The following is a 22,631-nucleotide window of genomic DNA, read 5'->3' on the forward strand; positions in this document are numbered from 1 at the left end:
GCAATATTTCAAGACACGAAGACACGCTTCATGTGACACAACCCACAAACTGTTTAAAGTTTTCAAGCATAGTGTGAATGGTCCATGCAAAGTCTTCACAAGAAGAGCATAATTATGAAATGTGTGAAACCTATCTATCTATCTAAAAATGGATTTGATCCATTCCTAACATGAGTTTACCAAGCATGAGGCTACCAGCAGCAGAACGTCATTAGCTTACACAACAGATAGCTTCCACGCCATGGCAAACATTTCTATCTCGTAAAAAAAAAAAAAAAAAGAAAAAAAAAAAAGTCAAAATAGCTAAAAATTGAGCAAAAACTTAAGTCTAGTTTGCGAGCATACAAATAGGTGAGCTGTTCAACCCGTACACAAATTCGGCGACCGTCCCTAGACTACTAGAACGCTGCTTCTGACTTAGCAAGACACTCTGGTCCAAATGTACAAACCATGCTAGAGGCACATCTGTGCTTGGTGTGAAGCAGATGGGAGACTATTGGAGAGGCCCTCAACATTCAGAAGGCCTTGAGAAGACCGAAATGACTGTAAGGGAAAGGGCTCAATGGCACCCAGAGTTGGGTGAATCAAGAAGCCACCTGCTGATTGGATTCGGATGGAGTCGAACTGTTAAAGTGATGCTTGAGTTGGAGCAGGTGGTGATGGCAAGGTCATTCGAGACGGACGAGATCTATTTACGATGTTCAATTGACGCGGAGAGATGAAGTGTATGTGGAGTGGAAATTGAGGGCGCTCTGTCACCTAAATAATCCCCTCACATGGGGCCGCTCTAGGCCGCCGTCTGCCTGAAGCAGCACAAGAGAGGAGGTCGCTCTGGTAAAGGACAGCCCACCGAGGCCGCAGACGATTCAAACACAGGTGCCCTGGTGAGCGGGAGGCAGAGCTTTGCGGTTCTTCAAGCCTTGGCTTTTCTCTTTGAAGTCCATGGGCTTCTGCTGGGACGTGTCGATAAGAGCGCTGGCGATGGCTATACCTGCAGACAACACACAACAAAGCAAGCCGAGGGTTAGAGAGAAGCACATACTCACCGAAAGGTTTCAAAGCAAAAACGGTTAATTTACATGTCAAAGCAACGTTATTTAAAAAAGTGACAATGGTAACTTGAAGCTATCTCTTAAAAAAGAACAAATATGAGCTCCTGACTGTTCATGCATAAAGAAAAATTTCCACTCATGCCTCGGAAGACTCAGAAGCCACCAATGTCAAGGTCATCGGTTTCAAGAAGCATCCGTTTCTCATATTCTGTGACCACTTTTCTCTCATTCTAGGATTGGGGTTTGAAGTGAACCAGACTCCCAGCACCCTACGTTTTGTGCCAAGATTCCGTCACGGACTGCTGTGGTCAAAACCATGGCTGCAACCCCAAAGCCATTTTTCAAAGCAGCATCTCACAAATCATCCTACAAACACAACGGCCACTTCTGTGCTAGTCTGGCACTGCTCCCTCCCTGCTATTGAAGCAATACAATTATCGGAGGGGAACAATTCATTACTTCAGACAGGCCAGGGCAAAAGGAATTGAATTCAGCACATTGGTGAAAAGCCGGAGCTTCAAGCGTTCAGGCGAAGACGATTTACATCCAAGAACAACCTGAGCCTCAGACAGTTACACACTGCCCTACATCGATTTATTACCCATAACACCTGGCCTGCAGGGAGGAATGTGAAAACTACATGTCTGTCACCAGAACAGTCCTTGGGATTGAAGAGTGCAGTGTATGCCCACTACTGTAGTGCTTTTAGAGCTAAATATGCATGAAATTAATACTTATCATTCAGTTAAAAAAGGACTGGACATGAGCCAGTAATGGTGGGTCAGCAGTGTTTGATGCTAGATTTTTTTTTTTTTTTTTTTTAACTAGGTCAGATCATGAGGATTTTGGGCTAAATGTTTTCTAACTTTTCTAACTCAAAAATATCATCTACAATGAAAAATTAAGTATTTAACTGTGCTGAAGCTGAGCTGCAAAAATGGCTTGTTCAGAAATGTTTGTATTTAAGATGTTAAAAACCCAAACATTAAGAAATGATCACACTCACTCATCAACAGTGCTTACAGTGGAATCTGAAACTTAAAATAAAACAAAAAACCTGTACATATATCTTTATAAGTAATGACCGCAGCCATGCATACTGGGTAATCTTAAAAACTTGGTTTGGAAATGGAATGAAATGAAATGATACTGGACTACAGGCACGCATATCCACATTTTGTCATTACATCACATAGAAAAAAATATTCCATATTATAAAAGGCCGGACATGTATGTTTTCCCACTGAAAATAGAAGGTCTTATTTGATCTCATAATCAACAAAAATTCAGTTGATTTTGTTAGCCAGGTGTGAAACAAACAAGACCATCAGCATCAAGGAAATCTCATAGTATCTGTGAAAATAATCAATATGGTTAAAACCGATCAGCGCCTGTCTGCTTGCTGAGTTCATTATCATGTCCAAGCGCTAGGTTGAGTGGGAGGCTGTTTTAGAGAAAAAAGGCACCATGTTTTCAGGATCATGCTCACATCACACCAGGAAGACATGCAGACAGAGCAGGGTGACAGCTGACAAAAGCAGCCTTCTCTGCTCCAAACTCCTACATCAGTCAAACACCGATTGGTCTACTCTGTGAAGGTGATGCACCGCTTTATCCTAGCAGACTAACACCTACACATCCACCCTGCTGTGGAACTTCCAAAAAGACGAAATAAAACAAAGCTCTTTGACGACAAAGAGACATCTGTGCGCAAAGCTCCTGTGCTTCTCTCCAAAAATATCTCAGTCTCAACATTTTTTCTCTCCTTTCATTTCCCTCTATCTGATGTACCCCTTTCCAAAAGTGTGTGTGACAAACTTCAACAGCCCAGCAAGCAGCCACTCTAAAGTTTTCAGTGCCATGAAATTACACGACAGATTCAACTTTCTTCAGATATCACCAAACATTTTGTTGGTGAATATCAGTTGTTGTTTTTATGTAGTTATTTGTTGCCTCTGTTTGTGCTTGTCAAAAACAAGATGAGCTATTAGAGAAGCTTTACTGAAACAAAAGTTTTTTGTTTGTTTTTTCTCCAGATCAGTCAAGTTCCTGGGGAGAAAGTCAAGCTTAAAGGGACAAGGTCCCCTAAAACAGCATGTTGACTGACAGGCCTGCTGAGAAGGGGAGAGGGTAAAAGGTTTTTTTCTCAACCCATACGAATCACTCTGTAGCTCTTAAAGCCAGACAGAGGTCTATGAGACAGACCTCAAGCTGACATGGCTTTTAAAGCACTGCGTCTAAATATGTGCGCGTGTTATACGTCAGTACGAGCTCTCAGAAAAGGTGCTGCCAGTTGAAGGTGAATGACAAAGATGTGGAAAAAAGACAGAAACTGGACACCATCATTATTGTATTGATTATTTTTTGTTTTACATTTGTAGAGACCACGTTTGGTGTTCACAGGAACATGACAATCCTTTGTCTCAAAGTCAAGGACAATGAGAGGTACAATGCCTACTCGATTTTCTTAGTCCAATAAGCTGTAACAGACTGGTAGATCTGTTTTATTCAGGCTATAGACAGGAGACATTCAGACTGGGGTTAGCCATAGTGGTGTAAGAGGATATGACCGGCAGTTACAGACAAACTTACATCAGACCATCAGGGGAACACTGGAGAAGTTCTCTGACTTCCTGCATGAAATTAATTCTCACATGGGGAATGAACCAGACTGCAACATAAGCGCGCAGTGGGCATGATAATTCGGTGTAACACATTAACGGAGAAGCTGCCTGAACCATGTCAGAGTTTTAAATTTCAGTCAAATTTTATGCTAGGGATAAAATTACCAGGAGGATAATACAAGTGCCAAAAAACAAGCATGAACATTAGGGATTTACAATGCATGCGTATGATATCAGTTTTCTGCAGATATTAGAGGTGTTTTTTTTTTGTTTTGTTTCTTTTATCAGTATATAATATACTTTATCAGTATAGACATATTTGAGCATGTTAATTTCCTTAATTTTTTACATTTAGACTACATTGGCTGTATTGCTTACTTAGAAGTTATCTAAATCTTCTAAAATACTAATAATGTAATACTGCTGTTAAATGTAATCTTTAGCAAATCTCAAAATATTCTATTTTCATAATGTACATTATAATATTGTGATGCTTAAATTTATCTGTAGGATTCACAAAATGGTGAATTACATTGAATTAAAGCTATACAGCTGATAAATGAATGCATTCTCTAAAAATCGAAGCTTCAGGAAGGCTACATGCAAAACAAGTACATGTAAAGTGGGGACACGTTTTAAGACACGTTTCTAAAATACTGACCTGACTGGCCGGGTGGAGGAACACCAGATGCTCCTCGTGGGAGACACAAGAGCACCGTGAGCACTGCTGCTTTACCCCCAGAACAGGGTTCCACGGCCACTGGCTTGGGCGGTCCCTGTGGAGAGATCAGAGGAAATGTGTCATCTATAACAAGCGGCCTCCTCAACACATCACCATCAGTCACAAATGTCACAGTGCTCTGTGTGAGATGACATTGTAGGATGTCTCTCGCACGTCGACAGAAAAGGAAAATTCACATCGTGATCATCTCAGTAACAAAATCACCTACCCTGAAACTCAAAGCAAGCCACTTTCAAAGTTCACATCATGCACGCACACGCAGAGAAAATGTGACATTTGAGGTTGACGACTACCAACTCGGGTCGTGTTGTAGCACTCGCTCTCTGTTCCTATAAACACTGCTCTGGATAGAAGTATGCATCAGCGGGTCTCAGCATAGTGGAATGAGGAGGAAAGAAGCCACAGGCAATTGTAGTGATTTTAAAATGTCATCTTGTATCTCACATTACAGATTATTCAGCTAAAATGCAGAGGATTGGTCCACTCACATGCATATGAATGCTTTTCTAGAAGGACTTGCTGATTGTTTTATGTGTTTTAATGACAAAGGGAGTCATAAATGTCTCTGTCATTGAATAGAAATGTTTTGTGTATGGGGTATTGTCTTTTAAGATTCCCTTAGCTCATTAATACACTCTCATCTCTGGCCCTCCAACACAAACTGACTCAGCTATAGAGTGGCTTTATTCACCATTTAAAGAGAGTGCCTCTTCAAGAGCTCTTCCAAGAGCGTGCTGCAAGATCACAGACTTTGGCAGCCAATGGCTCTCCACAAAATGGTGCTTTAATATCTTACCCCCAGTTGCCAAAATGTGTGTAAAAAAACATTGAAAGGCACAAAAAGGGAACAGACGCCAACTAATATTTTCTGCCAAGAACGGTCCTCATGGAGCCTATAATCGGAATTAAGCGCCAGACGTCAAACCAACAAAGTTACCCTAAGGTACCTTTCTCTAAAGCAGGAATGTTTAATACAAACCTGGCACTTTCTCACCACAATATAATTATGACAATTATTGAAGCATACAGCAGACATTTAAATGAGCTCTATGTGGCTTTGGATTGATCTGCAGATCATTAAAATGTTTTTTTTTTGTGTCCTATTGCGTCATATCACACAATCAAACAAACCATCCAGATCTGCCTATTTTCCAGTTTAAAGGCAAAATATGAAAGATTTTTGGATTAAAATATCCAAAAACCACTAGAACAATGTTATATATTTTGTTGACTTGTGTACTTACATTATCCCAAATGTTTGCAAGAATGTTTAAATCCAGAGAAATAAGCAATTTTAACCAGGAAACGGATCGTGTCCGTGCCTCACCTATCAATGACATCATACCCGCGTTACCCTCGTTTTCCGGTTTTATTCTGTAGAAACCATGGAAACAATATGCTTTAATATATTGGGCCCTATCTTACACCCGGCGCAATGCAACGCCAAGCCCGATGCAAGTGTTTTTTGCTAGTTTCAGCCTGACGCAGTTATCATTTTCACGTCCTCCGCCACATTGTTTAAATAGCAAATGCATTTAGGCCCATTTGTGCGCTGGCCTGAAAACGAGGTGTGTTCTGGCGCATTGTTGGCGCATTGCTATGTTGAGGCAACAGAAATAGACTGCCCCATTGACCAACTGAAACCTGGTCTAAAGTCAATGGCGCAATATTGTTTTTGTTATTTAAAGAGCGCGTTAGTAATGTGCACCTATAGGCGGGTCCACAATGCGTGTACACTCTGCTTATTAAGCACACAGGGACGCACAGCAGCACACAAACATGCCAAATATTAAAATTAAAAGGATTACTATGTAAAAGATTATTATTGTGTACATAAAGATATGGTGGAATCCGGCTTGTTACGTAGATGATCTGCTTGCGCACTTTTAACCTCGCACACGAGCAGTTCTGTTTGCGCTCTGGAGACGGCTTCGGTCTTTCCACTATCAAATTCTGTCACGTAAATAGCGAATCTGCCATGGCACGAGCACAACTGGCATTTAAAGAGAATGGGAGATGAGACTCTGATTGGTTTAACGCACATAAATCCCAAAACACACCCATTACTCATTAAGAGAATAGGGACAACACTTTTAGACCATGCGCCTGGCGCGCGACAATTTTTCCCGTCGTTAAAATAGCAAAAGTGGATTCAGACACGCCCTAAGTGAACTTGCGCCCTGCGCTTTAGACCATGTGCTTAGATCGTTAAAATAGGATTATTAGATATTAGACAGGTGAGCAACTGTTTGGATACATTCATCGACAGAAATCTAATCATTATATAGCTCAATACAGTTAGTCTTATTGTTTAAATCTCGTTTTCTTGATTTACCACGAGTAACTACCATGTTTTATCATACATAATATAAATCTAGCTCACTGCAGTGTGTAACAAGTGTCTCATAGTAGCCACATAGTAATTTTCTGAAATGTATTAAATATTTATTATAAAAAAAACAAATAAGAATGAAGTGCAAAATGTTCCTCTTGGCTAATAAAATAATAGAAAGCGTGTTCAGTTCTAAAATGAAAGAATTCCCAAGTCCATCACTCTCTCATTTTGTGAGTGAACCCATGAAATGTGGTGGCACAGGCTTGGAGGGGCTTGTGAAAGGTCAAATTAAGCCTGCGCTGAAAGTGATGTCCATCAAGCCTAGCTGACAGAGGCTGTTATCAGAGCAATATCTGTCTCTTTGAGAGGAAAAGAGGCCACTTGTGCTGCACTTAAAAAGTTCAAAGCCATTGTTTCTGAGTGACAGGGGGTGGCAAGAGGTGTCTAGCATCCCTTCTAGCTCCCTCATTCCTCCGTGTGCAGAATATCACTGTTTTTCCTCTTGATTTTCTCTCACACTGCATGCTTTTTCTTTATCAAAATCAGTCTGTAAAGATATATCCTTCCCTTGCTAAAGACCTACTTGTATCTTAAGGACAAGGCTGAGTTCACACCATGGATCAAAGAGAAACCATGAAGAATGGATGTCAATACAAGTATTTGTTCTGCTAGCCAGACTATCAGGGTCTAGTCTCTAATCCACCACAGAGCACCCTATTTATCATGTGACAGACAGCACAAACAGTAACTGCTAATGGTTTGACAGCGGCCTCAAGACTCTTAAATCTGCCAATCGCACACAAATGCCTCTTCTTGCTTTTGAATGACACAGCAAACCTAATTATTTCTGACAAAACACACCAATCAAGTGATTCATGCTAAATATCACACTTAATTACATGTCTCCATTTTCATCACCACACTTAAGTATCCATTTCTGGCCACAGCTATTGTCTGAGCTTGGTAGCATTATATAAAGATCCATTTCAATTTCACACCCAAACATACATTACAATAGACTCTTGCTCAAAGGGGTGACTACTTCCTTACACATAAAAGTAGTTTGAGAATGATGCTTTTCTCTGTCATTTAAGTTAGAAAGCTTTGTAACTCATGACTAATTTTAATGTTTTTTTTCTTTCTTTGGGTCTTTTAACCCTTTCCCTGCCATAGACCTAATTTTCCATTATTTATGACATAACGCTTCCCAGCCATTGACAGAATTTTCCGGAAATCCATGGGTGTGTCTCAATCAGCTCCCTAGTTCAGTAGTAAGGGCACTGCTCAGGCTGTCTCAATCGCAAAATCCTTTCAGTGCATTGAAATGTTTGCTCCCTAAAAAGTCCCACAATGCATTGTGAAAACCAGGGAGCCTCGAAGCTCTCTATGTTTTTCTAATGGACGTTCTGAAGAGCGAAACATAAATCACATGAGCCAACTCATCTAGTTAACATTCATAATTTGTTTACAGCTGAAGTATGTAACAAGCAAAGTATGTATCATGATGTATTTTAAATAGTATTAAAAAGTAATACAATAAAGATGTCAGTTCTGCTGTTGTCCATAAATACTAGTAGTGATGTTGTACAATGAGGACGTTTTCATATCGCTGGAAATAGAGTCTTCAGTGTCCCAATATGTAGGGAGCCAGAGTCATTACCAGTGCCCGAATTCATGTGCACTATTTACTGGTTCACGATCTAGAAAGCTATGGAGTTGATTGAGACACACACAACATGTTTTCACTGTTACACATGTTCTGAAAGAGTGCAGAATCTCCGGATCAAAACAAAGGCGAAGAAGCAGCAGAAACAATAGAAGAAACAAAAGAACGATTGAAGCATTGCTGCACATGTAAAATAACGTGATCATCAAACAATAAACCGCATATAAATCAAAACGTTACCAATTAAAATGTCAACGCAGCGAGAGGTATAGGACTGTGAAGCTTTGGGGGTGTTGATGGAAGCGATCTACTCTCAATCTATGTTTTGATCATCGTTATGAATCCAATCCAGACATAGTCTTTGACAAAAACATGATTTTCTCAGCTTTTTGTAAAAAAAAATAATTAAATTGTTGATAAAAAAAAATAAAAAAAAGAATGCATGAAGGATTTTTTATTTTATTTTTTAAAGCAGAGGCTCTGTTCTTTCTTTATATATTGCATGTTCAGGTATTCATACAACAAAATAGTCTGGGGACCAAATTTTTTTTTTTTTTTTTTTTTTGAAAATGATCAAAAATGCTGGTGCTGACTGACAACTTAAAAAAAAAAATGATAGCGGGGAAAGAAATAGTTAATATATTTGAATGAAAATTCCTCAAATTCCTTTTTTTAGTTTAGAATAAAATGTAATTTTATTATGCAATATTTTGTGTATAAAATTGTATAAAAAAATAAGTACGATTTCTATCTATAAAACTTCTTTAAAACATTAATCATATAAAAACCTATAACAAAATGACCCTAAAGGATTCTCATTAATCTGTAATGAGTTTGTGGGGACTGTGTATTCAATGTATAAACCACCTAACAAGATCTTCAGTCCTCCCAACAACTCCAAGTGATCAGACGAATCCATTTTCATATGCTTACTCTCATTCTTTATGGTTTTTGGATTCAGTGATATTCGTCTCATTCACATTAGTCTTGCGCCATACAGATTAGAGTAATCCAATTGCAGGCCATTTAGGGAGCATTGCCATAACACAGTTAATGAATGACAATATAGTTTAGAGCCCTACTATCAAGCTAAGCAAAGTTTTTTTTTTTTTTTTTTTTTTTAAACCGAGATTACAGCGGATTACATTATAGCACGTGCTGCAAAGATGCACTGGAGTAGGTGATTTAAGAGGTTTGCATAAATCCATAACTCACACAGTTTGCACTACAGACATGAATGTTACCTTAAATGTTGGGGCTTTTTGGGAAGAGCTTTTACTTTTAACAGTGATTGGATTTTCCTTTCTAGTCCCTATACTATAGTGTATGTAAAACCATAGTATTATAATAATAAAGTTTCAGGTCAATACAAAATTTTTATAATTTTATTCAGCAAGGACACATTAAATTGATCAAAAGTGACAGTAAAGACATTTATAATGCTGAGTTCCAATGTTGATAAATTTCCAGTGTGGGTTTGATCAAAAGAGTTCCATTTTAAATACATGTTGTTCTCCTGAACTTTCAATTCATCAAAGAATCCTGAAAATAATGCTTCACAGTTTCCACAAGTATATTGAGCAGCACAACTGTTTTCAACATTGATTATAATAACCAAGCACCAAATCAGCACCAAATCAGCATTATAATGTTTTCTGAAGGATCATGTGAAGGATAAATCCAGAAAACTTAATGTAAATGAAAGACTTGCCCATTTTGTCTCAGGAGAAAACAAGAAAGGCTATAAAACACATGAACTAGCCAGCAAACAGATGTCTCTCATACAACCCTGCTGATTTACAACTAATTGAGGGCCAACTCCATTCTACTCGCATGCATCGACTAACCTGATGAAAACAGCTCAGCGCCACTGAGCCACATTCTAATTAGACACTGAGACACTTTATGGGCCTTGTCTTCAGGTCTGGCCAACATGTCCGACACTTTCTGTTTACTTGCTTTCTCCTGCACATATTTAATTCACTGTTTTTCCACCTTGTATCTTCTTAATGTGACCAACTGGTGAATATCTGGTTTTATTTGTATTACCTTGGAATATCTTGGTATTATTTATGACCACATTCGATACCTCATTTCATTATTTTGGTATCTTTATTCCACCCATCTCTAATTTCCTCTGTTGTGTTCATCTCTATACGCATTTAAAAATACGTATCATAATATCGCTGCTGCTGAAGATGAAGCTGATAAGCTGCTACTGCTGCATTGAATATTAAGCAGCAGAGAATCTAAATGGAAATACATAGGAAACCAAGTCATAAAGCAAGACGACAATCCTCTTCATCTATACGTTTCACCAGCTTTTAACAGACGGCAAAGCATCTCATTTACATGGCTAATCGGAGCATTTGCAGTGACAGGGAGCATGAGCGCTGGTCTGTAGATAAGAGCTCACTACTGAGCACTCTCAAACACAAGAACGGCTACATACACAGTATAATTTAAATGGCCTCTCTTTGTTGCCTGGTGACAGCCTCCATCCATCATACTCTGCAACTGTTAACGGGCCCATATGTTGTGCGCTGGCCATGGTGGCGGAGCAGCATCTGTGTCATCTGCACCATTTTAAATGGGCTGGCCTCACATTGGCTTCATAATGCACTTCTACTGACCTCGACGCACAACATTTTTTCCTCCAGTCCGGTTGAGCCCAACACAGACCATCCCAGCCTAACACACAGACAGAGCAGTCTTAACATGACCTGTGGCAGACAGAAACTGACCCTGTAGAGATTACAGAAAGCAGCATTTCCTGTCATTATATATCAAATATCATGTGGGACAACGAACATGCCACCCCATTCCCAGCTTGCACTGTAAAAAAATGATTAGTTTAACTAAAAATACTACGGTGAAAATCTGTTAATTGGTTAACTAATACAGAGGAAAAACTGTAATAAATACAAATGGGACATTTAATGTAATTTTACTGTAAAATACTGTTAAATTTTGTTTTTGGAAGTGAAAAAGAAGTCATCTTATAATTTACAGTAAATGTAAATGTCTTTTTTTTTTACTGTAAATTTAATTTAAATGCTTCCAAATTAGCATGTTGCTACCGTATTTTTTCCTGGTAAAGTTCTAGCAGCTGTTGCAACTAGTTTTTTTTTTTTTTTACAGTTTTCTGTAAAGCTAGTTTTACAAAACAATTTTTTTTATAAAAAAAAAAAAAACTGTTGCAGCTTTTTTTTTTTTTTTTGTCTACCCATTATTTCCAAACATTGTGCTATAAACAACATGGCAAAAAATCGATCTAAAAAAGAAAAGAAAAATGGTTTCTCATGAATTAAAGTCAAAGGGGTCCAAAACAAAATTGGACCCCACTGACATGGGGGGTACAATACAAACCATTGTATGGTTTAAAAAAAAACAAAAAAAATAAACGAAATGTTTTGAAACGAAAAGGTTTAAGGCTTTTAGATGTCCGACCTGAGGTCGGTATTAGTGGTATGCACATGTGCTTCAGACATACAGTACTGAGCTGTGGCACTCAAACTGGAGATGTGGGTGCAAATCCATGTTCTAATCCCATTCCACTCATAATTTCCTATCATGCCTCTCTTTAACTACCAATAATACTGCAAAAAAAAACAAAAAACAAAAATTCACAGCTACTGCACAGTTAATGGCTCAAACAGGCTTTGGTTAAACCTGCTATTGACATTAGTCTTGGGTGAGCTAATCTGTGATAACTACAGACAGAAGCATAGCTACAGACACATATTACTGTGCTGAACTGTCTGGATTGTCCTCTTTTTTATTAGCAGGTTATGCTAAACAATTCAACAGCACCAGATGCTGTCTCATTAACCTTTATAGAACAGAATTGCTCTCATTTCCCTCCTTTCACCTTCAGCTGCTGCCAGATCCTAGCAAAGTGGGGCCAACATCTGGATCTGCCTCAATAGACTCCAAGAAGTGTCAATGTTGATCACTGAACACATGATGAGAGCTGGGGAAGAACAACATGAGGGGACACATATGCTATAACACTAAACCTAAATATATGTTTAAAGGGTCATGAAACCCTAAACCAAATTTTCTGAGATTTTAACAGAGGTATGTGTGTTGAACAACATTGAAGACAATGTTAGCATCTGTTAGATTTAATAGTAGGGGGAAAATGGTTAAATTTGAGTTTTTTTTACGCTATTTTCATCTTCTGGGTTTAAAATCTTCATCGTGTCCACGTCACAGGCTGTGACGTGGCAGAGCACTGTAGTACTTTGATGATGCATCGATGTCTCATAATTATTCATGACTGAGTTTTCTTATCCAATGAGAAGACACTGCCTCTTAATTATTCATGACACCACGTGGAACTTTCCAATGACAGACATGTCAAACTCATAGAATGGTCAAACAACTGTGATATCGCGTATTAGATGAGAGAGGCAATGATGGGACGCGCGTTTGTTTTCGTGGTGCAAAAGTTCCAGTGCATCTTTCCCCGCGATGCTGCCCGGGCTAGACTCTGACTGCGGGCGATTGGTTGGCCATCATCAACCCCTCCACCCCCCCCCCCGTGCCATACCACACCCACTCCCCTCCCTTCTTCTCACAGCCACCACGCCCAATTAAGTTGCATTTTTCAAAAAGATTGTGAGCTAGACTTGAGCTGAAAGAGGGGGGTTTCATGACCCTTTAAGGATTGCATACTAAGTTGTCCCATAAGCTAGAAATAATAAACAGAAACATTTGTAGAGAGGCATGTAGAAGAAAATCTCAGAAAGCCACTGTGGACAAAACTGCAGAGAACGCTACTGAGCATTTGTTTTGAGTTTCATTTGGTTTCAATTAAATATTCCCTGGCTAATTTTGAATACAAACTTGAAATGCTATTGCAATCAAAGCTTTGAGGGAACAAGTTGAAACAGGCAGCTCTAAAAGGTGGCGGGCCGGCTCATAACGGGTCTCTTGAGACTCTGTTAGTGGCAACTACGGTGGTCGAAATTAAGCCTTCGAGAGACTGAGAAGAGAACAACAGGAATCCGGTATCAAAGGGTATCTCTCCTTCTACTACAAAGGTGACAGAACTTAAAAAGTGATGAGAAACAACAGCATTTTAGAAAAGGAACGACATGTTGCAGACTCTCTTACCATACAATATGCTATAAGAAAAACAAAATACGGCATATGCGGTTACTGTACTACGTGAAGCCAAAATGTTAACTATCAAAACAACTTCTGTTCACAAAAACTTCTACTCTCAACAGCTGGCTTGTGGACGCAGTTTCACTAGACTTAAGTGTCTCTTTTAACAAGGCTGATGTCCCCGTAAATGAGAGCCATATGCTGATAAGAGTGAAGCTGAAGTTTGTTTAAAAAGATCTATTTTGAACAGCGTTCAGCTGGAGGAGCGTTCAACTTGACGAGTATGTTGTTTTCTGCTCTCTTCATTTGTGGCTTGTCCTCCCACAGCCCATAATGCTCACTGAGCACCACTCCACTCTACACTAATGGATTCTGGAGAGGCACATCAAGTGCTGCTGGACGTGCGTTTTCAACGTCTCTGCTGTACGACAGGTACATCTGTGCTCACAGGTCTGTGTGCGTGTCTGTTGTGTAACAACCATGAATCCCGATGCTCTTAAATTAGAGCTGTCAAACTACAAACAGTTTCTGCTTGGCACTTATTTAGACTGTAAACCACATATGTGTTTACATTTTTGCTCTAAAATGCCTTAAAACGAAAATAAAAGTACAAATTTGCATGTTACCCACTCTGTTCTACACAAAATTATATTAAGTTACAATTAATCTACCTTAAAAACACTAATGTAGCTTGAATTTGAAATATTTTCTAGTGGCTTGTCACTGCAAAAAGAATGCAATAATTATATTAATAATAGTTTTTATGGAACTAAATGTCTAAATAAAAAAATGCATAAAACTCATTGTAATATTAACGATGTACCTGAATTGTATGTCATTATGTATATATTGAGAATTTTTGTTGCATATTTTGTGTGTAGATTAAAACCTAACTGGGTGGATACCAAGTTCAAAGGTGAAACTAACCTCGATTCCACCCTGAAGCAGTTCTACTTGAGTTCCGCCAACATCCAGTGTCACCGCGACCGATGCAAAAGGGCGACTGGCCATCTGTTGCCTTTCTCTCATCAGTTGCTGTAGCAGGAAGAGTAAGAGATGAAAGAAAGAGGGAAGAAAAGTATGATACATTAGTAAATATCTGTACATAAACTGTAGTTTCAAACAAATCTAAGTTGTCAGTTTTCTTTGTCAAAATCTTTGATTTACGGCTAAAAGTGGAGACTGATCGTATAAGTGACATGACTCATTTATTGAGAAGGAAAACAAAGCACCTCTGGACACACACACACGCACGCACACGCACACGCACGTGAGAGGCAGTATGCAGGGAATCTGATGATTTTTAGATAAGAAAAAATAAAAGATTACCAAAATGCAAGAGGCGAAAGTGCAAAGCAGAATAAAGCAGAGAAAGAGAGATAGAGAGAAAGAGAGAGAGGCCATTGACAGCACACTGGCTGTTTTCCAGCACAGACAGAAACAGGTGGTTGAATAATTCATTTGTTCCATATAAAAAAGTTTGGAGGACCTGGCTAATCAAATGTCTGCAAAGATTGGAAGGAAATTTCTCTTGCCACAACATGCATGACAAGCAATTATGCTGCCATTGATTGCGTGAGCATCAGTATTCCAGTGGTGGAGTTTAATTAATGATGCATTCCCTGTAATTTCTCCATGCAACTGACTGGCTGACTGCCCTAAAAGCAGGATTCACAACCTTCATACAAAATCCCATCCATAACCGATGGCACACTGCTTATTTTGTCTCTTTGATGGACATAGTTTATCTATCATGTGCACATGGTGCACAATTTTCCTTGCTTGTGCATACAGGAGATGGCACGAAGTCAGAAGTGCTTCTCAAGGTGATATCAATATATTTATCAATACCAACTTCTCATCTGTAATCAGAATGTGTAGATGTCATTGAGTGAAAGCGAGTGAGCATTCATGAGTATTTGCGGGTGACACGGGTACAAAAGATCAATACACTGCAACACATAGTGTTCAATCACAGTACCATGCCAGTTGCCTTCATATTAGAGAATTCCACAGAGAACAATTAACATACTTTATCAGTGAAACATTCAATAGGCATCCTAATAAGACTTCAAATCCCTGTTTAAATTTCTCACTGCTTTTCATTACCAACAATAACATCAAAGAATAATGAACAACACTTCAGCAGGTATGTAGAAAACAATTAGAGAGAAAGCTTTTGCCCTGGAGACAAACTTTGAAAGACATTTTACTTATGTGAACACTCCAAATCAGCTTCTCTCAGAGAGATGCAGGTGATGCCTCTATCATCGCTGGATAATCAATAGTGACAACACACACACACAAAAAAACATGGAGTGGTCCTCATCAGCAGTCAATCAATATCTAAATGTGGGCTGATTTGGGTATCAAGGACGAGGATGATTGCTATTGGATTTGTGACAAAGGAAAGCGTGCTGCTTTAAACTCTAATTGTTCCACATAACGGTGACGAAAGACAACTGCTGAGGTACTGTCACTTGCCTGGTTTCACAGCAATTCTGCACCATGTCCACGTCCTGACAAACATGCTAGTGTCCGTCCACACACACATATGCATATGCATGTACGTGGATTTCATATTAAGAAATCGAACAGCAGAAACTTCACTTCATTGCTCTGCACAAAAGTCAATCGCATAATTTCAGATAGTATAGGGTTCTGCAGAAGAAAAACTAATAATAATAATAATAATAATAATAATAATAAGACCCATATAGGCTACTTTGACAAAAATGTATGAAATAATAATTTGTGACAATTTAAAACTGAATCACCACTGGTGACAGATGGAAAAAAACTTTATTTGCAGTTTCTTCACATTTTCTCATTGATGTTACTAACACTACCATTTAAAAGTTTGGGGTCAGTACGTTCATTAAAATTATTTTATCTAGCAAGGGCGCATTAAATTGATCAAAAGTGACGGTAAAACCTTTATAATGTCTTTAAGAGAAGGTCTGTATAAGATTTATATTTAAAATAAATGCTGTTCTTTTGAACTTTCTATTCTATGAATCCTGCAAAAAAAAAAAATTATCATGTATTCCACAAAAAAATGCAAGAGTTTCAACATTGATAATAATAAGAAATGTTTATTGAGCACCAAATCAGCATACTAGAAAGATTTCTGAAGGATCATGCGACACTAATAGCTGCTGAAAATTGAGAGAATAAATCAAAATATTACATTAGCAATATTACAGATTTTACTGTATTTTTCATCAAACAAACGCAGCCTTGGTGAGCAAAACTAATTCATAACATAAAAAAGCACCCCAAACTTTTGAACGGTAGTGTAACTACCTCTATAGAGCATTACCTCAGTGTTTTCGGCAATGCTTTTCATGGCTTATTTAAAAAAAATAAAAAAAATACCTATTAGCTGGAAAAACAAAGCAAAAAACATTTTCAAATCAGCAGGGACACTGTAAATGGTTATCTTAAATAAAAAAGTAAAAAACATAGTGGAGATGAAAAAAAGGTTAAAACATAGTGGAGATAAAAATGTAGTGCTAAATGGCAGTACTTCACTTTATATATATATATATATATATATATTTCACTACAAAAAGAACACGTAAAACGGGAACACTGGTACTTGCCTTTAAGTGCCTTAATTATAGTACTCAAAAGTAACTGTTGGTAAAAGGAGGGAAACTTAGAATCTTTGCACTCAATGAACTTAAGTGCACATTAAATACCTATGTACACATTAGCTGCTTTCCGACCAAGTAGTTACAGTTCTAAGAACTACTCTCCCCCAAACTCGGTTTTGCTGTTTGCGTTCGCACTGGCCAAGTGGCCATAGGAACTGGTAGGAGGGGTAAGGGAGTGACGCAAGCACGGTGACTTTTATTTTGACGGCGCGACGGACCTTTATTTTGGCGGCGCTGAGAACGCCAGAGCAAACAATGCTCGCATTCTCTGTGTTTATTAGTTAGCGATCTGTACTGTTTAATATCTTATCAGATAGAACTGTTATAGAAAGTAGACAGTATATGAAAAAAGGTTATTAGCCTATGCCGTGTGGTTGATGTCCAGTGTTGCAGGCTGGGCAGATAAACAATCATGTTTGCTTGGTCCCCTCAAAGTTGCGTTGGATTTTCTCTTCAGCATAAAGGTTTAGAGACCCATCTATCACTGTTTTCCATGTTTAAACTTTGTATAGTTAGTTTATGGAGTAAATATATAGGCTATAATCTGTGTGTTTACATTCTAGCTGTTTTAAAAATGGCGGGTGCTGGTGTTCTGCGTGCGTTCGGTGAATCAGCGTACACTAACGTCACGGGTAGTTCCTATAGTGCTGGTTTAGACCCTACTCTGAAGTAGGACCTAAATTAGTTCCTACAAATGGAGTTCCTAGAACTAAAATCGTTCCTAGTTCCTGCGGTGCGAACATGCCGACATCCGGGTACTTTAGCCAATAGTTCTAGGAACTGTGAAAAGGTTCCTCCGGTCGGAAAGCGGCTATTATGTACTACTCAGTCTTCAGCAAGCTTTCTACATGCTAATACAACTAATCTAACAATGGCAACACACATCAGAGTTCAAAGCTTCACTGAATTGCTTTCAAAATCATGAATCTTCAACCACTGCAACAAATCCTCAAAACTCATCCACAAAAACGAACGTGAAGGAGAGTGCTTCTAAACGATTCTGGAATTTGGCAATTAAAATAAGTAATCTGACATATGCAACAAAATAAATGCATAATGAAATATCAAAAGTCTGTTAAAAAGGCATTTAGATGAATAAGTTCTCTAAAGTGTTTTAAACAGATGATTATTGGGCCAATAACACCATGTCACCGAACACAATAAGTCACTTCAAAAGTCACTTCAACCTCAGAAATCACAGAATAAACTTCTTCCTGTATCCACGACAAACAAAAAATGCAGGAAGGTGGCGACGTCCTTGACGGGGCACGTATCAGGCCGACAGTGCTGTGTCTGTGGGGGTGTCTCTTCAGCACTGACACAAAGAGGTCTCTTCAATGACTTCCGCATAAATGGGCCCTGATGGCACCATGGTAATTAATCACTCATTATCTTTTCTATTAATCACCACTTGAGAACTGTTATGGCTGATCCCACCGCGACCACATTTATAATGAAATTATCAAAGCTGAGCACACTCCTCACGTCAGGGTTTCTCTTGACAATGCGATCTGATCATCTCTGCGAAACGTTAGTGACACCAACCTGCATAACTAAATGTGTGTGTGTGTGTGTGTGATGAAAGGAGAGATACTAGAGAGGTATGCTAGCTTGAAAAGTGAACTAAACGTTTTCGGGTGTCCAAAATCAGTCGGTATAGAGCAGGTAAACACACTTTGCATCCTCTATTTCTTCAATCTCTATATTGCACTGGTGCTTTCACTTTTATTACAACTTATTCATAGGTCATTAAAAAAACTAATATAAGCGAGCCAAGTGCAAAGCAAATGCAGAATGTACTGTATTTTTCCTGGACTAATTTAATCAGGTAATAATTTCTAACTCAGAAAATTGCATTCAAAGCAAAAATGATGATGATAATAATAATAAAAGTAATAGTAATAATAATAAATAAATAAAACGCTTGTTTGTGTTGATTCGCCTCTAACTGTGAATAATTATGAACACATATTAAACATTACAAGCAAAAATATTTATTGCATTATCAGACTATGGAAGCAAGTATACACAATAAAAAAGTTAGCTGCATCTAAAATCTATGGTTCATCTAATCAACGACACTGACACCACAAATATGCAAATAAGAACATTAACCCAGGGTTTAGGAATTGATACTGGGAAACTTCATCTTATGAATACCTAGGATTAATTGTTAACCCAGGGTAAATTATGAGCAGTGTAAAACGTGAAGCAAGATAACCAGGATTCCGTTTACTGGGGTTTAGAACGACCTAGGGTTAACTATTTCAAGTGTGAACAGCCAAGTGTGCAATTTGGGACAGGGACTATAAAGGGGATTGTAAATAAGTTAACAAGAGATTGATTTCAGTCACAAAAGAGCAGGATAAAAAGGGCAAGACTGGAAAGAGTTAATTCTCCCTGCCGAGCTTGTTGATTTCATTATAAAGCTGCACTTTCATCAAACACGGATGACATTTGCACCAGAATGGTCACTTTCTGTGGTTGAAACATCTACACATTTATGAGTCCATTAATTATATCTTCATTTAAATTGATTTGAAGCTACTTGCTTTCTTTTATCCCCTTAGGCTAGCGTGTGTTTGTGTATGTATAGGTGAGAGAGTTAGGAGAGGTACTCGGAAAATAAAACGACAAAGCATGACAGGGAGAGAGCAAAAGGGAGATGGCGTGAGAGAGCATGGCAGAAAGGGAGAGAGCTGTGGTATGCTCTCATTTGCGCTAATAGATCTTCTCTCAGAAAACAGGCTGGCTTTGTTGACAGCCAAAAAGCACCATCTGCAATTTATCCATCTCTCTCCATCACCTGCTATTATTCATCAGGCCCACTGCCTTTACTACATCACTGGCATCTCCATAACAATTATGCAAGACAAAGCCAGTCCATCACTGAGATATACATAGATGCATCCATGTCCCACACACTCGAGGATGCAGCTGCCCTTTTCAACTATGACACATTTTCAGTTCTGTTTTTTTATTTTTTTTTATTTTTAATCCAGACCTATAATTGCAATGTTTTGCTTGATCCTATCAACCAAGCTGAACACGGGAAGGCACACACACACAAACCTGTAGGGGTTTAGACTAGAGTTAAGGTCAAATTTGTTTTATTATTCTTTGAAATGCTCTTAAAACCTTGCCCCAGGGTATTACAGTGAAAACCTCACTGATGCGAAATAGAGATTGATTGTTCATCGATTTGTACCATAGGCTTCACGTTAAACCTGCTTTATAGCATTAGGACTTTCCTGTTAGACATTAAACAAGGGCTAAAACTCTCAAAGCCATTTTGGCCACGAATACGAAAATGTAATGGAATGTTTTTTTCCATTCCTGAAAAAAAAACAAAAAAAAACAACCCATACTACCCTGTTCAGTTGATTGAGAAAATTCAAATTCAAAACGCTGTGGATGCTTAGCTGATCAAAAATAACTATTATACATAAACATAAAAAGCAATTAATTATGTTAACTATTAATTGCAATTATGAACTCAATCAACAAGCCTAGCATGAGTACATGCATTCAGACTAGCAAAGATTTGTTGGCGCCTAACTTGCAATAACTAAATTTAAAGAAATTATGTAAATTAAGCAACTCTCAAATGCAGCAAATTAATTACAGCTGATCATAACAGGAGATTAGGTCTTGAACGAAGCAGGGAAATTTGCCCAGACAAATGACACGGAAAGAAAAGTTTTCAGACTGGGCACAAAGTGACCCAGTAAAAATGACTTGTCAAAGCATACCGATACAAATGCACGAACTGACAATTCACAAATGTCTCCAGCCAAGCCTATAATGATTTCCCCTGATGATTTGATCATGTTAAAGGGTACAATTAAGGCAATCCACTCAGAATCACTTCAGCATTGTAGACCCATGTGGCCCAGTTCATCCTGAGGAACATCAATGACCTGATTGGCTCTTCAGAATATGGATTATGAAACTGGCTCGAATTGGTTATTCCACAAAGACCTTTGGATTGACTGCTAAAAGGACATGTCACTCTCATTGGCTCAGAATTGAGTTGGACATTGATCTGTAAGTTTTACCAAATATGTAGATCAGGGGCGTTCAATTACTTTCAATTGGTGACTGGTTCTTCATTCAGAAATAGGCTTGGAGGTCTCACAGCTCAAAAGTGTATTTTCTGTTACTTAGCCGTATGCTCTCGCGGTACTTTGGCGCCATACACCGATCGCTCTGCGGAGCGCCGCTTAAAGTCGAACACACCTAATGATTCAATGACAAATACATTTTTTAACAGTCATGTCGCCACCTGGTTGCATAACGATGTAATCGATAGAATCTTTAAGTGCCAAGTTACTTTCAAAAGGTGATTTGCTCTATTTTGATCGCTACCGTAGACCGTAGTGTTTATATCTGAACTTTTAAACCCAGTACTTCTGTTATAATATGAATATTTGTAATACAGAAATAACGAAACTGTGTGGTTGAAAAGACTGTTTGTGAAGTTGTTTTATACCTATACATGATTACGGCTCTCTCTAGGTCAGCGGCTGGACAAACGCAGAATTAAATGTTCCAGTGAGATTTTGTCAAAGGTTTAATAGACAGGCAAATCGTTGCCATTAGGAATGAGATTGCGTGGGTGTTTGAATCGAGATTGCATTCTTTTAACAATTAATCATGCAGCTCTAAAAGATGTTAGTAGTGTAAAAAGTGGGTAGTGTACTATAACAGCCTCTCTTAAGAGAAAATGTGTTGAGTGTCAAGATAGAGGAAAAACAACCTGGATGTTTTCAAAAATGCTGAAAATGACAGTTTCCAGCTATATTATATGCGCCTTTTGCGCCTGAGAAACAAGCGCACAGCTAACTTTAGAAAAACTTCTGTTTTTGCAGTAGTTCTGTATATTTCTATGGCACTGCTGTCAAAGAGTAATTAGCTGGTGAAGTGGATTTACTTATTAACAAATGTAAGTAGACCGGGGAGATTTTCTCAATCTCATTTTCATTAGTTCATTAATTAATCTGTACAATCTTAAATTCATGTTGTGGAAATACAAACTGGCAGAGCTGAAAAGGGGCAAGGTTACATAAGGTCTATAGGCAATCCCTGTAAAAAGCCAGATTATTAGCATTCATTATCAGACTCATAGAGAATAAAAGGTATCTGTCCAGCACAGTAGCCAGATTTATTAGAAACTAGACATTTATTGAATCTTATAATCCACTTAAATACTGCAGCAATTACTTTCCTCAATGAAAAGATAGAGAATATTAGAAAGAAAATTGGAAATGTGCAATCAACTGTTGCTGTATCTCAAACGACATCCATGAGCGAAACATGCTGCATTCTGACCCTTTGTTAAACATTATTAACACTTCCCGCTCTCTAGGACATATCCCTTAAAATTAGCAGTTTGTACTTCCCTTGAGGAATTTTGGTTTGCTGCAAAGCGTGTTACC

The 22,631-nt window shown here is 38.4% G+C and overlaps 1 protein-coding gene across 1 annotated transcript in view; it reads right to left on the minus strand.

Moving 5' to 3' along the window:
* Nucleotides 1-760: 760 nt before the first annotated feature.
* Nucleotides 761-22,631, minus strand: part of atrnl1b (attractin-like 1b) — an 89,282-nt gene continuing 67,411 nt past the window's right edge. Inside the window, exons 27-29 of the mRNA XM_079851921.1 lie at nucleotides 14,462-14,569; nucleotides 4,338-4,452; nucleotides 761-991 (exon numbers count right to left, since the gene is read on the minus strand). Of these exons, the coding sequence (XP_079708047.1) occupies nucleotides 867-991; nucleotides 4,338-4,452; nucleotides 14,462-14,569 (348 nt within the window). The 3' untranslated portion in view covers nucleotides 761-866. The remainder of the gene's footprint in view (nucleotides 992-4,337; nucleotides 4,453-14,461; nucleotides 14,570-22,631) is intronic.

This window comes from Squalius cephalus (genome assembly GCF_949319135.1).
Source record: "Squalius cephalus genome assembly, chromosome: 19".
Taxonomy (NCBI): domain Eukaryota; kingdom Metazoa; phylum Chordata; class Actinopteri; order Cypriniformes; family Leuciscidae; genus Squalius; species Squalius cephalus.